Below are 14731 nucleotides of genomic sequence, written 5' to 3'. Positions count from 1 at the left end.
TGACCATGCACCCTGAGCAAGGAAGGGGGTGGTAGAGCATCCTTTAGTGGGTGTTGAAGCTCTCAGTGGTACCCACTTGGGGATGTTTTAGAAACCAAGTGAGCTGCCCCTCAGTTACATGGTACATGCAACATGCACATACGTATTCCTGATTCCTGCTGGCACCAGGGGAAACTGAAGCAAGAATGTGGACAGCTAGAGCTGCAGGCTCCCCTCGTGCACACGTCTATGATTCCCCAGTCCCTTCTGGGCCTTCTTCCTGCCTCCGCGCCATTATCCATTTGCAATGGCAACCAGCTATCGACTGGAACCTGCCTGCTGCCAGCACTTGAAGTGGCCTGATGTTCTCTGGAAAGCAAAGGCCAGAATCAGGGACAGAATGAGGAAGGAGAGGCCGGGAGAAGAGGGAGGAGGGCTGGGTTCTGCTTTTCCCTCACGCAAGGTGTCACAGATCCAGGGTTGGGGATCGGGCAAGAGGGAGGCAGAGCAAAGAAATTTTAAGGCACCTAGAAGACACATGTAGACATCCACCCACTGGGGTGAGGACATGACTCCAGGACCCCCAGCTGATATTTCTTTTCTGCCTTCACCTCTCTGTCTCTCCCCTGCTAGACAGGTTTCTAAATCCCACTGCAAAGATTTCTGTGCAGTACTAGGACCGGAATGGTGGTTCTCAACTTTGGCAAGGGTTATGGAAGCATCTGCAGTGCCTTTTCAAAATCCAGATTCCTGGGCCACACCGCTGATCTGGGGGACCCAGGAGTGGGAACTAGGGACAGTGTTTTTGTGAGCTCCCTGCCCTCCCCCCGCCCTTGAGTCTCATGCAGGGGTAGCAAGGCCCTCTGCTCTGGCGGCTGGGGCTTGTAATCCAAGCCTTCCTCCTCAGAGTTCCCCGCGCCACAAACCCTGCCCTCCTGCCCCTTCCCCTTCGCCCCAGCACCTGTAGAAACTGAAGTAGTGAAGTCTTCTGTTTTATGTCACAGCTTCTCCTTAGTTTCTTTTCACCATCAGTCCTGGGGGAGTCTCAGGAACATTCTCCCGATATCCTGAAGCTGTTGGCACCTCACCCTAGATTAAAGGAACACGTAGAGTCAATGGCTACTGAAGGCACCAGCCATAATCTACCAGAGTTGTCACAGGTAAAACTCAACTCACCCAGCTCTTCGTGACACTTTGTTTGGCTGTTTTGTGGGCAAACATGGGGCGTGAGTCCCTACCTCTCCTTCGCTTTATAAGAGATGGAGCTCCAGAGAATGTGTCCTTTGCTAGAAGGTTATTTCTCAAAGATAAAACTAGATTTTGGGCATGGTCCCAGGGTTTGTGATTTATTGCCTTTATTTTTCAGTTCTTGGTCAGGTTCAGCTGAGAGGGGTTTGACCAGACCAGAAAGGGACTGGCCCACTTCCCCTGCAGCCAGTCAGTTAGTGGTGGTGGTGGTGGGGGCGGTTATCAGCCCCTTCTTTCCTGGCTTGTTTGCTCAAGCTGCTGGGCTTTGAGTGCCACCCGAGACCCTTGGATGCAGACAACTCCATCTACTCCCCAAATGGAGTTATTTTATCTCCCTGTGCTGTGTCATACACAGGAGTAGACTTCCTGTACACATTTGTAGCCGAGAGGAGGGAAGTGATTGAGGAAACATTAAGTTGAAGTTCCTGGGAGGAAGAGAGGTATTTGTTTTTTTCTTTGCAAACCATGGAACAGAATCACAGAGAGATGGCCCCAGGCCCTGGCTTTCCCTGCAGAGGGAGCGAGGCTGGGGCTCAGAGTGTACCCCTGAAGGTAGAGTTTCTCCCTGAACACCCCCCTCCTTGCCCAGGCCTCTTCTGGCAGCTGTCCTCCCTCTATTTTCCCTATATTCTCCACCTGTGTGCCAGCCCTGCGATCTCGGTGGCTACTTGGATTCTCTACAGTTGGAAAGCTTAGATTTTCCCAGCTTCTTCCCTGCCCTAGTGAAGGACGAAAATGCAGGTGTGCCCGATTCAAATACACAGGGCAGAACTTCGAGTATCTCCTGAAATCAGAGAACCCCTAGTGCATTTCAGTAATTGTTGGAGTTCAGGATCGCATGACTGAGCGCATTAATGCTGAATCAAAGTGCCTGCGATGACTTCTTGTGGCAGCTCAATCTAAAATGAAGAAAAATGGCACCCCTGGCTTTCCAGGGTAAGCCAGCTGGGGAACAGGGACTGGGTGTCTGCCCAAACGTGGCTTTGCAAAGCAGGGTACTCCGGTGCGCACAACACCTAGGGCTCAAGGAAACTTGAGGACACTTCATGCTGTGGTGTTGAAAAAAGCTCCCCAGGATCGAAACTCAGAAGACCCTTTTTCTCCTCACTTCATTGTTTCGTCCTAACTGTACACCACCCATTTTTCATGTCTACCAACTTTGGGGGGAAGGTTGAGGTTAGAGGGCGACAACAACATGGGCATCTTAACCTGAGGAGGAATGGATTTTGAGGAGAGCGGGGTTCTCCAGGGAGAATCTGCATAAACACCAACCTTACCACGCGCTGGAATTGCAGATCAATATTCAAATATCCCTTTCCCGGACAAAAATCCTGTACCAGGCTAGGGACATGAGTGACTGTTATGCCACATGGGTTTTTCTCTTTCGGACTTTTCATGTCCAGTCTAGCAAAGGAGTAGTTTGTCTTATAGAAGGAACTGGTTAGAATACTAGGGAAATCCACCGGCCTAGGGATGAAGCTGTGCCGACGCCTTGGCAAAAGTCCTGACGGAGCTGGTGTGGGCAGGGCGGGGTGGGGGGGAGGGGGAAGGGTCCGGGGAGTATGGATGGCCTGGACGGGCGGTGAAAGAGAGAGGAAGCACACCATGTACCCTCGCTGCTTGCCTTGGTTTCCCAGAAATGGTAGCTGGGGAATGATCGGGATTGGAGAGGGGGCTGGTGCCCTCGTCTCTCCCCTTCGCCAGTGCCCCAGGTGTCTCTCCCCTCCATGCTTCCTGTTTTTGTATAGGGAACTTCCTTACCTGCGCATGGGTGGGCACTCCTTTGTCACACCTGCTGCTATGTCTGCTCCCCAGTTAAGCGGCGTGTCTGCTGCACCAGCAGGGCCCTGCCATTTTCTCTTTGTCCCTTGCGGGTAAAGAATATCAAAGGATAATATTGGTCCCACATAGATGCTGATGTTAGGTTCTTGTTTTCTCCAGGAAAACCTGGCACTCCCACATTGTTCTGGTCAGGAGGAGGCAGCAGCCAGGGGAGACTGCAACTCCCTGGTGAACCCAGCTAAAGGAAAGGTGGATGGGCAAGAAGGCAATAGGAAAGACCGAGAAGAAGAGGAAGAGAAGCGGGACACTGCCTGTCAAGAAACTGCCTCCATCAAGACTGGCAAATGCCAGGAAAAGAAAAGGAAACATTGTCAAATTGAACCCCAAGACCCAGAGGTGCCTCATAAAGTCTCTAAGCAAGGTACCAACTCTACCCAGGGGGAAAGGGCTTGGAGGAGATGCCTGGGCGCAACACCATGTGCCAGTTACTCAGCCTCCACAGGAGGGCTTCTTGGGCTCTGGGGGGACCACCCAGCTCTGCCACTTTGCTGTGTGGCTTTCTGCAAGGTTTCTGTGAGAGCCTGCACAGTTCCCAGGTCCTAGCAGCCTGCCAGTGTTCCATAATCATAGTGGAAAGCCAAGGCATAAGATCAAGAGAATATCAGACAGTGTTATTGGAGGCCCTCGATGGCATCCCTTCCTTCCAGGCCAACCACTGCCTACCCCACCCCCATGCCAGGAATGTAAAAGCAAGGAATTGTGATCAGGCCTCCCTCTGCTCATCCCCAGTTATGCTCCATAGGTAGGCATCCGAGACGCAGCATCTGGAGCTTGCAATCTTTCCAAGAGAGGTTGGCAGTGCCAGGATTCAACATCAGCTTTGAAGGTCTGGCACGGGCTGTGAAGCAGCAGCAGCAGATTGCTGGGGAGCGAGGTGCCTGTTGCAGTTGGATGAAGGCTCCTGGACATTCCCTGCCTTGTGCTAGGAACCTACCAGAGCCCGCTTCAGGCTATCCTATTGTCATTGGTCAGGTGGCCATGAAATCAATTCTGGGACGCGGTGAGAGTGGCAACCAAAAAGAATAGTCTGGTTCATTGCATGCTACCAGGAAGTCAAGGTGGTTCGGGCTCTGACTAACTGCTTTCTGAATCACAGATCCTCCCGCTGGTCAGGAGGCCAAACCTGCCCTCCCTGTTCCACTCACATCTTTCGACGCCTCTGACCTTGAATGCTCCCTGTGTATGAGGTAGGTGATAGATGCTATGGCTGACCAGCCGAGGGCTGTGCTTCTGGGTATCTGGACCTTCTACTAGTGAGTTTCTGTTTGGTAAGGGAGCTGAAATATTTTCACAAAAGATGGTAGCCCCAGGAGATATCAAAAAATCTTTTGGCTCACCACACAGGGGACCCAACCAACAGGGGCGCCTCAGATTTTTTCTTACCCTCTACAAGCGCATAGGTCTTCCATGCCAATCACATAGGTTTACATCTGCGATGACTTTCCTTGTTATCTGAATAAAAATGAGTAAGGCAGGTGTTACCTGAACTTCTACTTTCCCTTTTTCTCTCTCAAAAAAAGATTAGAGTTGTCAGATTTGCTCGTCAGCTCGGGCAGACTTGGTAGTGAAGCACGTCCTCCATGTTCTGCTTTGGCGGAGCGGGCTAGGGTGGGCTGGCTCTCCAGCCGGTTCTCCATCACCATCCTCTTCTTTCCCCCAAAACAAAATGGCGGCTGGGTCACGTCAGACCCAAAGTGGGAGATGAGGGTTCTCTGCTTCCACTCAGAGAAATGGGCTCTTCAGGTAACACCCTGGTGGCTCTGAGGCCGCAGTGTGAGCTCTGGCCTTCCAGACACCACGCTTCGACAGACTTGATTCCGTGGGCTCGGAAAGCACGGGTTTTTGGCGCGCTCATCCTCGTCAGCACTCCTGCCCGCGTGCAGGGGACGCGGAATCACACACACACTCATGATGTCCCGCTTTCCCGAAGGGCCGAGAATCCCCAGGTCAAGGCTCTTTTGCTCCCTTTCCTCTCCTTTCTCCTTCCGTTTTGCTTGTCCGTGATCTCAACGGAGGGTTTCAGAGAAAGGTGAGAAATCTGGTCCGGGAAATAAACATCAAGAGGTTAAGACCCCTTTCGAGGCTGACGCCTGTATGAAAGCCATCCTCCTCCTCTCCCGTCCTCCTGTTCTAAGTCATGCCTCAAAACAAAACCCGGTCTCCGCCTGGCTGCGGGCCCGTCAGCACTGCGGCACCCATGGCCGCTGCAGGGTGAGAAGAAGACTGTTGCAAGGGGAGCCCGCATGCCTCTGAGCAAGGGTTTCAGCTTTAAGAGCCTGGGCAGGGCTTGTGTCTAGGACAGAGACTATTTCTTAGGCCTGCTTTACCTGGATTTCTTGCTGTCTTGAAAAAAGTTCCTGTTTGGACCCCTCTAGTACTTTTCTGCTCTTTCTTATTATTAGGATTATTAGGAAGTTTTATTACGACCTCCGTGTGTCTTCATGGAAGAGGGTTAGGGTGAAAGACATTCAAACAATGCCAGGCATGAAACTGGACACTTGTACCTCCCATGCAAGTTTCTAGAAAATCTAGTCCCGTAGCATGCAAGTTAGTGTGAACTGATGGATTCTGAGGCTAGAGAGAAAGGCAGAAGCTGCTTATAAATTCTTCAGGGGAAAAGGTGGAAGTAACAAGTGGGACAGTAACTGCAGCGTATGCGTGAGGGACTTGGCCATCCCCGAGTGCCCCCGCTGCACCCGGACGCCTCCCTGCAGCTCAGAGCTCTCCCCTCTGTCTTCAGTGACAGAAACTCCTGCTGCTGCACATTCTCTAGCCATGGGACCACCTCTGCTGAAGAGGAGTACTTTTGGGGTGACAGGGATATCTTGAGATGTGGAGCAAGAAAGTTTGATAATTTGAACCAGTTACCTCACGGTCCGCTGACCTCTTTGCCAATTGAAAGGAAAAGCTTGGGGCCTCCCCGGTGGCGCAGCGGTTGAGCACTGGGTTGCGAAGCTGCCCGCAGCCTCTGCGGCACCGGTTCGATACCCGGCTGCTCCCCGGCCACCAGAGGAGGGTCCCACATGGCGCACAGACCTCTCCTGCCGCCCGCTGCTCCCCTCAGCAGTGTACTTCAGTCCTTCTGCCTGCTCTGCTCCCCGCTCTGGCTATGGTGAATTCTCTCACCCTCCCGCGCTTCTGTCTGTACCCAGTGCTTGTATAAAAACAAACAGACAAATAAATAAATTTAAAAAAATAAATAAATAAAACATGCCTCTATAAAGAAAAAAAAAAGGAAAAGCTTTATATTTATCTGAGTTTTAAGTATTCAGGTTAGCTGGGTGTTAGGGAGTCAGCTCGTTCTGTCCACCTCTCTCTTTCCCTGCCTCCCTTCCACCTCCCTTTCTCCTTCTCCTTCCCTCTTTGCTCGCAGTGGATAGCAGCGAAAGAACACAATGCAAGGATGTAACTGGTGGGAAAAGATAGCTACTTCCAGATAAGCGAAACGTTTTATCCCGGCTGACATCTAACTGAAAGCATTTATTATTACTATTGTTTAGTCCATCCCTGTGACAATGTAAAACAGTTTCTTGTGAGGAAATCTGGTCCTGCTCTGATTTATAAATGCCTCCCTGAAGTGTTTTCTGAAATCATTACCTAAAGTGGTAAAATAAAAGGGAAGAGAGTTCAAGTATGTATCTATTTCTAGCTTGTTCTGTCTATGTATCTGTGTATCTACCTGTCTGTCGGTCTATCTGTCTGTCTGTCTGTCTGAGTTCTCTACTTTCTCATAGGAGAGGATGGAGAAAGACAGGGAGGGAGTGAAGGGTGTGTGTGGGGGGGAGAGAGCGAGAGAGAGAGAGAATATATACATAGACGGATGAGGTCTGTTCTCGATGTAGATAGAGTCTTGACTGTGTCATACAGGAGAGAAGGAAAATGGGCTTGGAGATCAGAGGTGACGTCACATCCCAGGCTTGCGTGACCTTGGGCATCTTAACCTATCTGCATCTTCATTTTCTCGGTAGTTAAATGGAGCTAATCATAACTGCAACCTGTTAATAAAGTTAATTTATGTCAAAAAAAAAACAGTATTGTGTACACCCAAGAGAACGATGTGCTACCTGTTCCCACTTTACTCAGTCAGCCCTCATGGCACAGCAGAGTAGCCCTGAATACAGAAGAGAATCGAAAGGTGATCTAGTCAAAGCAGTGAAACCTTGAGTTATTTCAAAGCACTCATTATAGCAGCATCCTAGGCAGCATTCATGGTCGTGACTATTCAGACCAGGGGCATTTTAATCTTAGCTTTTGCTAAGAGTTGCTGTGTTCTTTTGTGTCTTGTTTCATTGATCTGCTCATTAAATGTCAGTATTTCTTGCAATTAGCCAGCTCTATCAGTGCTATTTTACGTGGATTCCATTCTTAAACGAACAATAAGCCCAATTTTTAAATTCTCAGGAAAAATTGTTTTGCAGATACAGATTCGTCCATCATCATCATTAGCGTCACCAAATTGTGTATAAAAAGCATTTCGATTCATCGGACTGAAATTACTGAGGACTTGAGCTATTCTGGTTTGCTGCTCTCACAGTTCGATCACAGCAGTAGTTCCCAAATCAGCCTGCAGATCACACTTTTGAAAAACATTTTAAATTGTGAAAAATACATGAGTGGGCAAGTACATAAAATATAAATGTGTTCGGGCCTCCCCTGGTGGCGCAGGTGATTGAGCGCAGCGCTGTGAAGCTGTCCACAGCCTCTGCAGCGCTGGTTCCATCCTTGCCAGCCGGCGAGGGTCCCACATGGCGCGGCAGACCTCTCCTGTTGAGCCCGCTGCTCCCCTCAGCAGTGTATTTCGTCAGTCTGCCTGTTCTGCTCCCCACTCTGTCTCTGGTGAGTCCTCTCACCCTCCCGCACATCTGGCCTGTACCCTGGTTCTTGTATAAATAAATAAATAAATAAATCTTTAAAAAATATATATAAATGTGTTCTCTTAAAATATTATAAGGATGATACACAGGCAACAGTCCCTCTCAGTTCAAGAAATAAAACATTGCCCAAGCCCCAGAAGCCCCCATAGACCGCTTACAAATCTCCATCTGCCCCCACCAAATCATTATCTTGAGTTTGATCTAGTCTTTGTTTTTAAAAATTGACTTGTTCCTTTTATATTCCTCCCTCCCTTCCTCCCCCTCCCTCCCCCTCCTTTCCTCCCCCCTCTTCCCTCCCCCTCTCCCTCTTAACTTCCCTCCCTCCCTCTTTACTTCCCTCCCCTCCTCCCTCCTCCTCTCCTTTTTTTCCTTCTTTCTCTCTTTTTTAATGGTTTGATTTACATGTATTGTGCAATGATGACAACAGAAAAGATCAGCATACAGAAAAACATTTTGTCCTTGTGGTGAGAATGCTGAGGATTTATTTCCTTCACAACTTTCCTGTATAGCCATAGAGCAGGGTTCGCACTCGACACCAGGTTGTGCCTTACGACATTACATGATTTTTTAAAAAAATTTTTAAGATTTATTTATTTATGCATATAAGAGCTGGGGTATAGGTCAGAGATGGGGGGGGGGAGGGTGAGAGGATTCACCAGAGACAGAGTAGGAAGCAGAACAGGCAGACGACTGAAATACACTGCTGAGGGAGCAGCGGGCGAGTCAGGAGAGGTCTGCTGTGCCATGTGGGTCACCTCCCTGGCCAGGGATCGAACTTGTGCTGCAGAGGCTGTGGATTGCTTTATAGTGCGGTGCTTAACCCCTTGTGCCACCAGGGAGGCCATTACATGACTGTTTTAAAAAATAATTTTAGTAGCCTGTGTGCTTCTCTAAATGTTATGATTTCGTTTTTCTAAATTTTAAAAAGTTGTATTTATTTAACTCTTTATTAACATTGGTTTACATCATTTTTGTGTTTTAGAGGTAATGGGTCTTCACCCCTCCTAAGCACTGTTACTGTACCACACCCCTCACCAAAACACCCGCAGTCCAGCCCCACAGCCCCTTGTGCTCCTTTGCCACTTTGTTCTCATGCCTCCTCTGGTAGTTCCAGTTCTATAATCAGCTTTCTAGGATTTGTTGTTAGTTTGACTTTATCTCCACCCTTGTTTGCTGTCTCTCTACTCCACATGAGTAGCACCATCCAGTATTTGCCTTTCTCCTTCTGGCTTGCTGCACTCAGCTGAATCCCCTCCATCCATTTTGCCACAAAGGGCAAGTCTTTGTTTTAATACTGAATAGTATCCCATTACGTGTCACGCCACAGCTTCCTGGTACATTTGTGTGTATTTGGGTGCTGAGGTTGTTTCCATAATTTGGCTATGAAAATGGAGTTTTGCTTATTTTTCAAAACTTCTACCCATTGAATTACCCAGCAAGTATTCTTTTGCTCTGGCTTCTCCTTGTCAGTATTGAGTTGTCCATGTTACTGCATGAAGGTGAGGTCCCATTCTATAACTCTGCCTCCGACTGTGAATTCTATTACAGGTGGGTACTTGGGGGCTGTTTCCAGTTTGGGGCTATGATGCAGAACCCTGCTATGAAGACTTCTTCTTCCTTCCTTCCTTCCTTCCTTCCTTCCTTCCTTCCTCCCTCCCTCCCTCCCTCCCTCCCTCCCTCCCTCCCCTCCCCTCCCTCCCTTCCTTTCCGATTTATTCATTTATTTATATAAGAACCCGGGGTACAGGCCAGATGTGCGGGAGGGTGAGAGGACTCACCAGAGACAGAGCGGGGAACAGAACAGGCAGACTGATGAAATACAAAATACACTGTTGAAGGGAGCAGCGGGCGAGACAGGAGAGGTCCGCCCCACCATGTGGGACCCTCGCCAGCCAGCCGGTATCGAACCGGCACTGCAGAGGCTGCGAACAGCTTCACAGTGCTACACTCAACCACCTGCGCCACCAGGGGAGGCCCGGTTTTAGCCCATTTTCTATTGAGTTATCTCTCTTTTCCTCACTGACTTGTAGGAATTCTATATATGTTCTAGAAACCAATCTTTTGTCAGTCATACATGCTGCAGATACCTTTTCCCACCCTGTGGCATGACTTCTTGCTCTCTCAGTGGCATCTTTTGATGTAGTTACAAGTCCTAAATCCTTTTTATTGCAAAATGGATATTTCCTTTATTTATACTTTTCAACTATAAACCAACTTGCAGCAAAACACAAAACAAACTTTCTGAAAATATTAATGAACACGCCAGGGTTTGTGGTGAAACAGAGTAAAGTGGGGTGTGGTAATCCACAAAACACCTGATAGTTTAACCCTTCTTGAAAATGGAGGGTTTTAGCAAGTATAACCTTCCAATCCCAGGGGAAGAAAGAGAATAATCCTTTATTACACAGCTGCATTGCTGTTACTTTTACTTCCAATTCTTGAGGTTGGATTCTAGATCCCAAAGGTCCCCAAACAAGTATTAGATGCAGTTCTCTGGAGCACAGACATCTTTCATCATGTTGCACAGAGCAGCCAGTTCTTCATTTTTTTAAAAAAAGATTTATTTATTTATTTATTTATTTATTTATTTATTTATTTATTTATTTATACAAGCACTGGGTCAGAAGCGCGGGAGGGTGAGAGAATTCACCAGAGCCAGAGCCGGGAAGCAGAACAGGCAGACTGACGAAGTACACTGCTGAGGGGAGCAGCGAGGGCAGCAGGAGAGGTCTGCATGCCATGTGGGACCCTCGCCAGCGGCTGGGGATCGAACCGGTGCTGCAGAGGCTGCGGGCAGCTTCGCAGCCCAGCGCTCAACCGCTGCACCACTGGGGCGATCCCCAAGCTCTTCATTTTAATGCTATGAAAATTATTGATCTTATTACTCACTTAGTGGTTTTTTGGTGTACCTTACTTAAGAGAATTTTTTTTACCTTGAAGTCATAATCATATTCTCCTGTTTTACATTCTGAAACCTTTACTGTTGGTCTTTCATGTTTATTTTTAAAGCTCACATGGAATTGCTTTCTTTATATGGTGCAAGAAATGGTCTTCCTTTCCCCCGATGCATAGCCGAGTATCCCAGATAGCAGGGGCTGAGGTGCTATTTGTGTTTTGAAACACCCCCCCCCCAACCTCTGCTTTGAAGTGCTGTATCTGTCCTGGACCAAGCATCTGTGTCTGGGTCTATTTCTGGACTTTCCATTCTGTTCCCCAGGTCTGTCCATCCTCGTGCTAGTCCTCCACTCTTTTAGTCACTACAGCTTCAAAATGAGTTCTGACATCTGGTGGAGCAGGTCTTACTGTGGCTCTTCTTGGCCCTTTGCCTTGCCTTACAAAGTTTAGACTTAAACTTGCCAAGTTTTTTTTTTTTAATGGTACTTATTTAAGTCTTCTTTACTTTCTTTCGATGAGGTGTTTATAGTTTTATAGTTTTTACAATCGAGGTCTTGCACAACTTTTGTTAGATTTATTCCTGGGTATTTGATTTGCAAAAACAGTGGGAAATGTCATCTTTGTTACCATGTATTTTCTAATGTTTGTTGCTGGTATATAGAATTACAATTGTGTGTGTGTGTATTTGTCCAGCATCCCTGCTAATTCTATCAATTCTCATAAACTCTAATAATAATTCTGTAGATTCTTTTAGATGTTCTAAGTTTACCATTGTGCCGTTTGTGAATAATGGTGATTTTTTTTTCATTTCTAATCCTCACACTTTATATTCTTTTCCTTGCCTTAGTACACTGCTGAGGATCTCTGTAATAAAGGATATTTTTAAATGTATTTTGATTTTTGGCCAATATAAAAGCTAAAATGTTTTAATGGTATTAAACAAATTAGTTTAAAACAGCATTATAAAAGTCAAAAAGTAGAAAGAAGTACATCTATATAAAACCTCTCTCCTACTCCAGATCTTTGCTGTCTTGTTAAAAGTAGCAAATCTCCACCCCTGCCCTTGACCTGCTGAATTGAACACTTGATTGGGGGAGAGGGGTGGGCTTTGCCATGTGTGTGCTTTTAAGGCTCCACTGGCGACTCTGTAATTCAGTTTAGAGACCAACACTGCCTGTGCAGAGATCAGTCGGGCTGTGTCATGCAGTGATTCTCACCCCTGGGGACACATTGAAACCCTGTGAGGAGCTCTTTATGCCTGCTTGTGTCTGTGAAAGTGTCTTCTACTTTCCTTTCTTCCAATAAACCTGATTTTTTTTATATAAATAATAAGAATAAAACCACCTGAGGAACTTTCAAAACTCCCGATACCTAGTCCTTAGCTTAGACCAACTGACCTGCATCTGCACATGCAGTCCCAGGCCCCAGTAGTTTTAAAAAACTCCTCAGGTGATGGTGGTACAGGGAGGAGCAGAGGGGAGGACATACACGGGGCATGAGGACAGGGTTGGGGGTTGTGGGCGTGTTCATTCTCTTGGCTGTGGAGATGGCTTTATAGGTGTGTGTGTACATATGTCAGTCATATCAAATTGTACATTTGAAGTATGTGCAGTTTATTGTCTATCAGTGTACCCCAATAAAGCTGTTGAAAGCAAATGCTCCCAAGGGGTTCTCACACAGAGCAATGGTTGAGGCACCTCATGGAAGTGCAAGTTGGATAGATTTTCATCTGCCAGTAGTTGGCTGTGTGCATGTAGACAAGTGCCTTCATGCCCTCTGGACCTCACTTGCATTCTGGGAGGTGGGTTCATATTGTTCTCAAGTACTTTTCAGCTCTGACATGTTGATTGTGCTCAGCGCTGCTTGTGGGCCAGGCTGCTGGTGCACCTCCTGGCCACACGAGGGTGCTGTGCAGCAGGCAGCTCCTTCCTCTCAACTGAACACTCTTGTGAGATCAAAATAGGCTGGTCAGCCTCCTTCTCTTCTTTCCGTCTTCTGGGTGAATGCAAGCCCGGTTTCTGAACCTCATCTTCAGCTGTCCCCACCCAATGATCCTGCTGCAGGTGAGCCTTTCTTTTAAGCAAAAAAAATCCTTGAATCTCTGAATGTACAGAATAATATCTTTTAAAAAGATTCCCAGATTGCTTTGAAAATATCTAGCTCCTGCAAAGCAATCAATACAGGATCTCATTGAAGTACATGTGTGCATACATATATATGTATATATGTATATGTATGTGCATCTGTCTGCCTGTAACCATATTATAATATTACTCTCTACTGCCTAGAAAAATGATGCATCCATGTAAAAGGCAGAAATATATTTATCACAGATGTAATCCCAAAATCCTTCAGGCAGTAAACATTGCTTAGGTGAAAAATGGAATTAAGGTTAGCGAATAGGCTGTCTTTTTCCATTGTAATGTGACGTAAAATACTTAAATGGTTAAGTGTGACTGTGTGTGTGTGTATACATATATATATATATATATATATATATATATATATATATATATATATATATATATGTTTCTGTGTGCTTGTTTCTCTAGCTGTGTGTTTACATATACCCAGGTGAACAGGTTGGCTAAATATGTCAGGATGTAATCTGTTCAGACACTCTGGGAATTCATCTCCATTTTTCTGGAATGTGACAGGGTGGGGGGATTCTGAATGCTCTAGAAGAGGCTGACTAGAACTGATGATTACAAAATGATCTAACTGTGTCCTCAACTTTAATGAATGCATTATTTTAAATCCAGCTCAGAAAGTAAAAGGCAGATGCTTTATGGTCAGGGTTTTGTGTGTGTGTGTGTGTGTGTGTGTGTGTGTGTGTGTGTGTGTGTGTAAAAAGAACCTCCCCTCCCACACACAGATTTTTCCAAATAACACTATAAAATCTTAACATTGAGTAGCTCTTTCTTTTATTTTTTGGTCTTATTGCAGTTTTCTTCCATTTTGATTCCTACATTTCAGATTATTCTATGAGCCAGTCACAACACCTTGTGGGCACACATTTTGCTTAAAATGCCTTGAAAGATGCCTGGATCACAATGCCAAGTGTCCACTGTGCAAAGATGGCCTTTCACAGGTAAAACAGTATTTCCTTCTTGGTTGGATTTGCTTATCTGGAGGTGGGTACTAAAACAGTGTCCGATTGGATGCCAAGCCACTGCAGTATGCTGGGGCAAAATACCCCCTCAGACCATCTGTGTGCTTCTGTCGCATAGCTACCCCTCCCTTCTCCACAAAATCCTTCGGGAAAATGAGGTGACTAGCTTTTTATGAACTGTTGCTAGTGAAATTAACTTGTGTGGGAAACAAAAGTATTAAATTGATGTTAAACATGGATCGTGCGTCCAACCCCATCGTGACACCCGATTCCCTGTAATCTTGGGTGAACCTTTTGTCTTCTCTGTACTTGGACTAGAGGACCCTGATGGCCCCTGATCATCAATGTTTATTCTGTGGTTTGAGGAAACCACTCCTAGGTCCCCAGGAAAACCTCACAGACCTTCAGTGTGGTCCTTGGCCCACCCGGCAGGAGCCACTGTACATGTCAACAGATAATTGGCTATTTGCAAAGCTCTAGGGCTTCCAGGTTCTCTGAAATGAATCACACAAACTGCCACCTTTGTTTTTCAAGGGGTCCTGATGACTTTCTTATAACCCAAGAAGCCTCCGAAAGCCATGTTATTCCCCCCACTCAGGGACGTGTGTGCCACATTTACCATCAGTCTTAATGTTCCTGACCCCCACCATCCCTGAGGAGAGGTTGGAGACTGGGCTATCTCTAGGTGAATGTAGATCCAGAGAAGTCACAGGTTGAGCTTTTCCATCATTTAAGAAAATGGAGTGAACTAAGCATCGAGGGTAACCCTGAGGGCATGTAT

At 46.8% G+C, this 14731-nt stretch overlaps 1 protein-coding gene across 3 annotated transcripts in view; it reads left to right on the top strand.

Moving 5' to 3' along the window:
• The window catches only part of LONRF3 (LON peptidase N-terminal domain and ring finger 3), a 38786-nt gene that overhangs the window by 9746 nt on the left and 14309 nt on the right, over window positions 1-14731 (top strand). For 2 of the 3 annotated variants that reach the window (XM_037512028.2, XM_037512029.2), the window contains exons 4-6: window positions 3169-3430; window positions 4166-4256; window positions 13815-13929. In XM_037512028.2, coding sequence (XP_037367925.1) covers window positions 3169-3430; window positions 4166-4256; window positions 13815-13929 — 468 coding nt within the window. Of the gene's footprint in view, window positions 1-983; window positions 1140-3168; window positions 3431-4165; window positions 4257-13814; window positions 13930-14731 lie in introns of all 3 variants that reach the window. The other variant, XM_037512030.2, reaches the window with a different exon arrangement.

Source organism: Talpa occidentalis, unplaced genomic scaffold (genome assembly GCF_014898055.3).
Source record: "Talpa occidentalis isolate TD23 unplaced genomic scaffold, MPIMG_talOcc4v2.1 talOcc4.15, whole genome shotgun sequence".
Lineage (NCBI taxonomy): Eukaryota > Metazoa > Chordata > Mammalia > Eulipotyphla > Talpidae > Talpa > Talpa occidentalis.
This window is presented reverse-complemented; position numbering and strand designations above follow the sequence as displayed.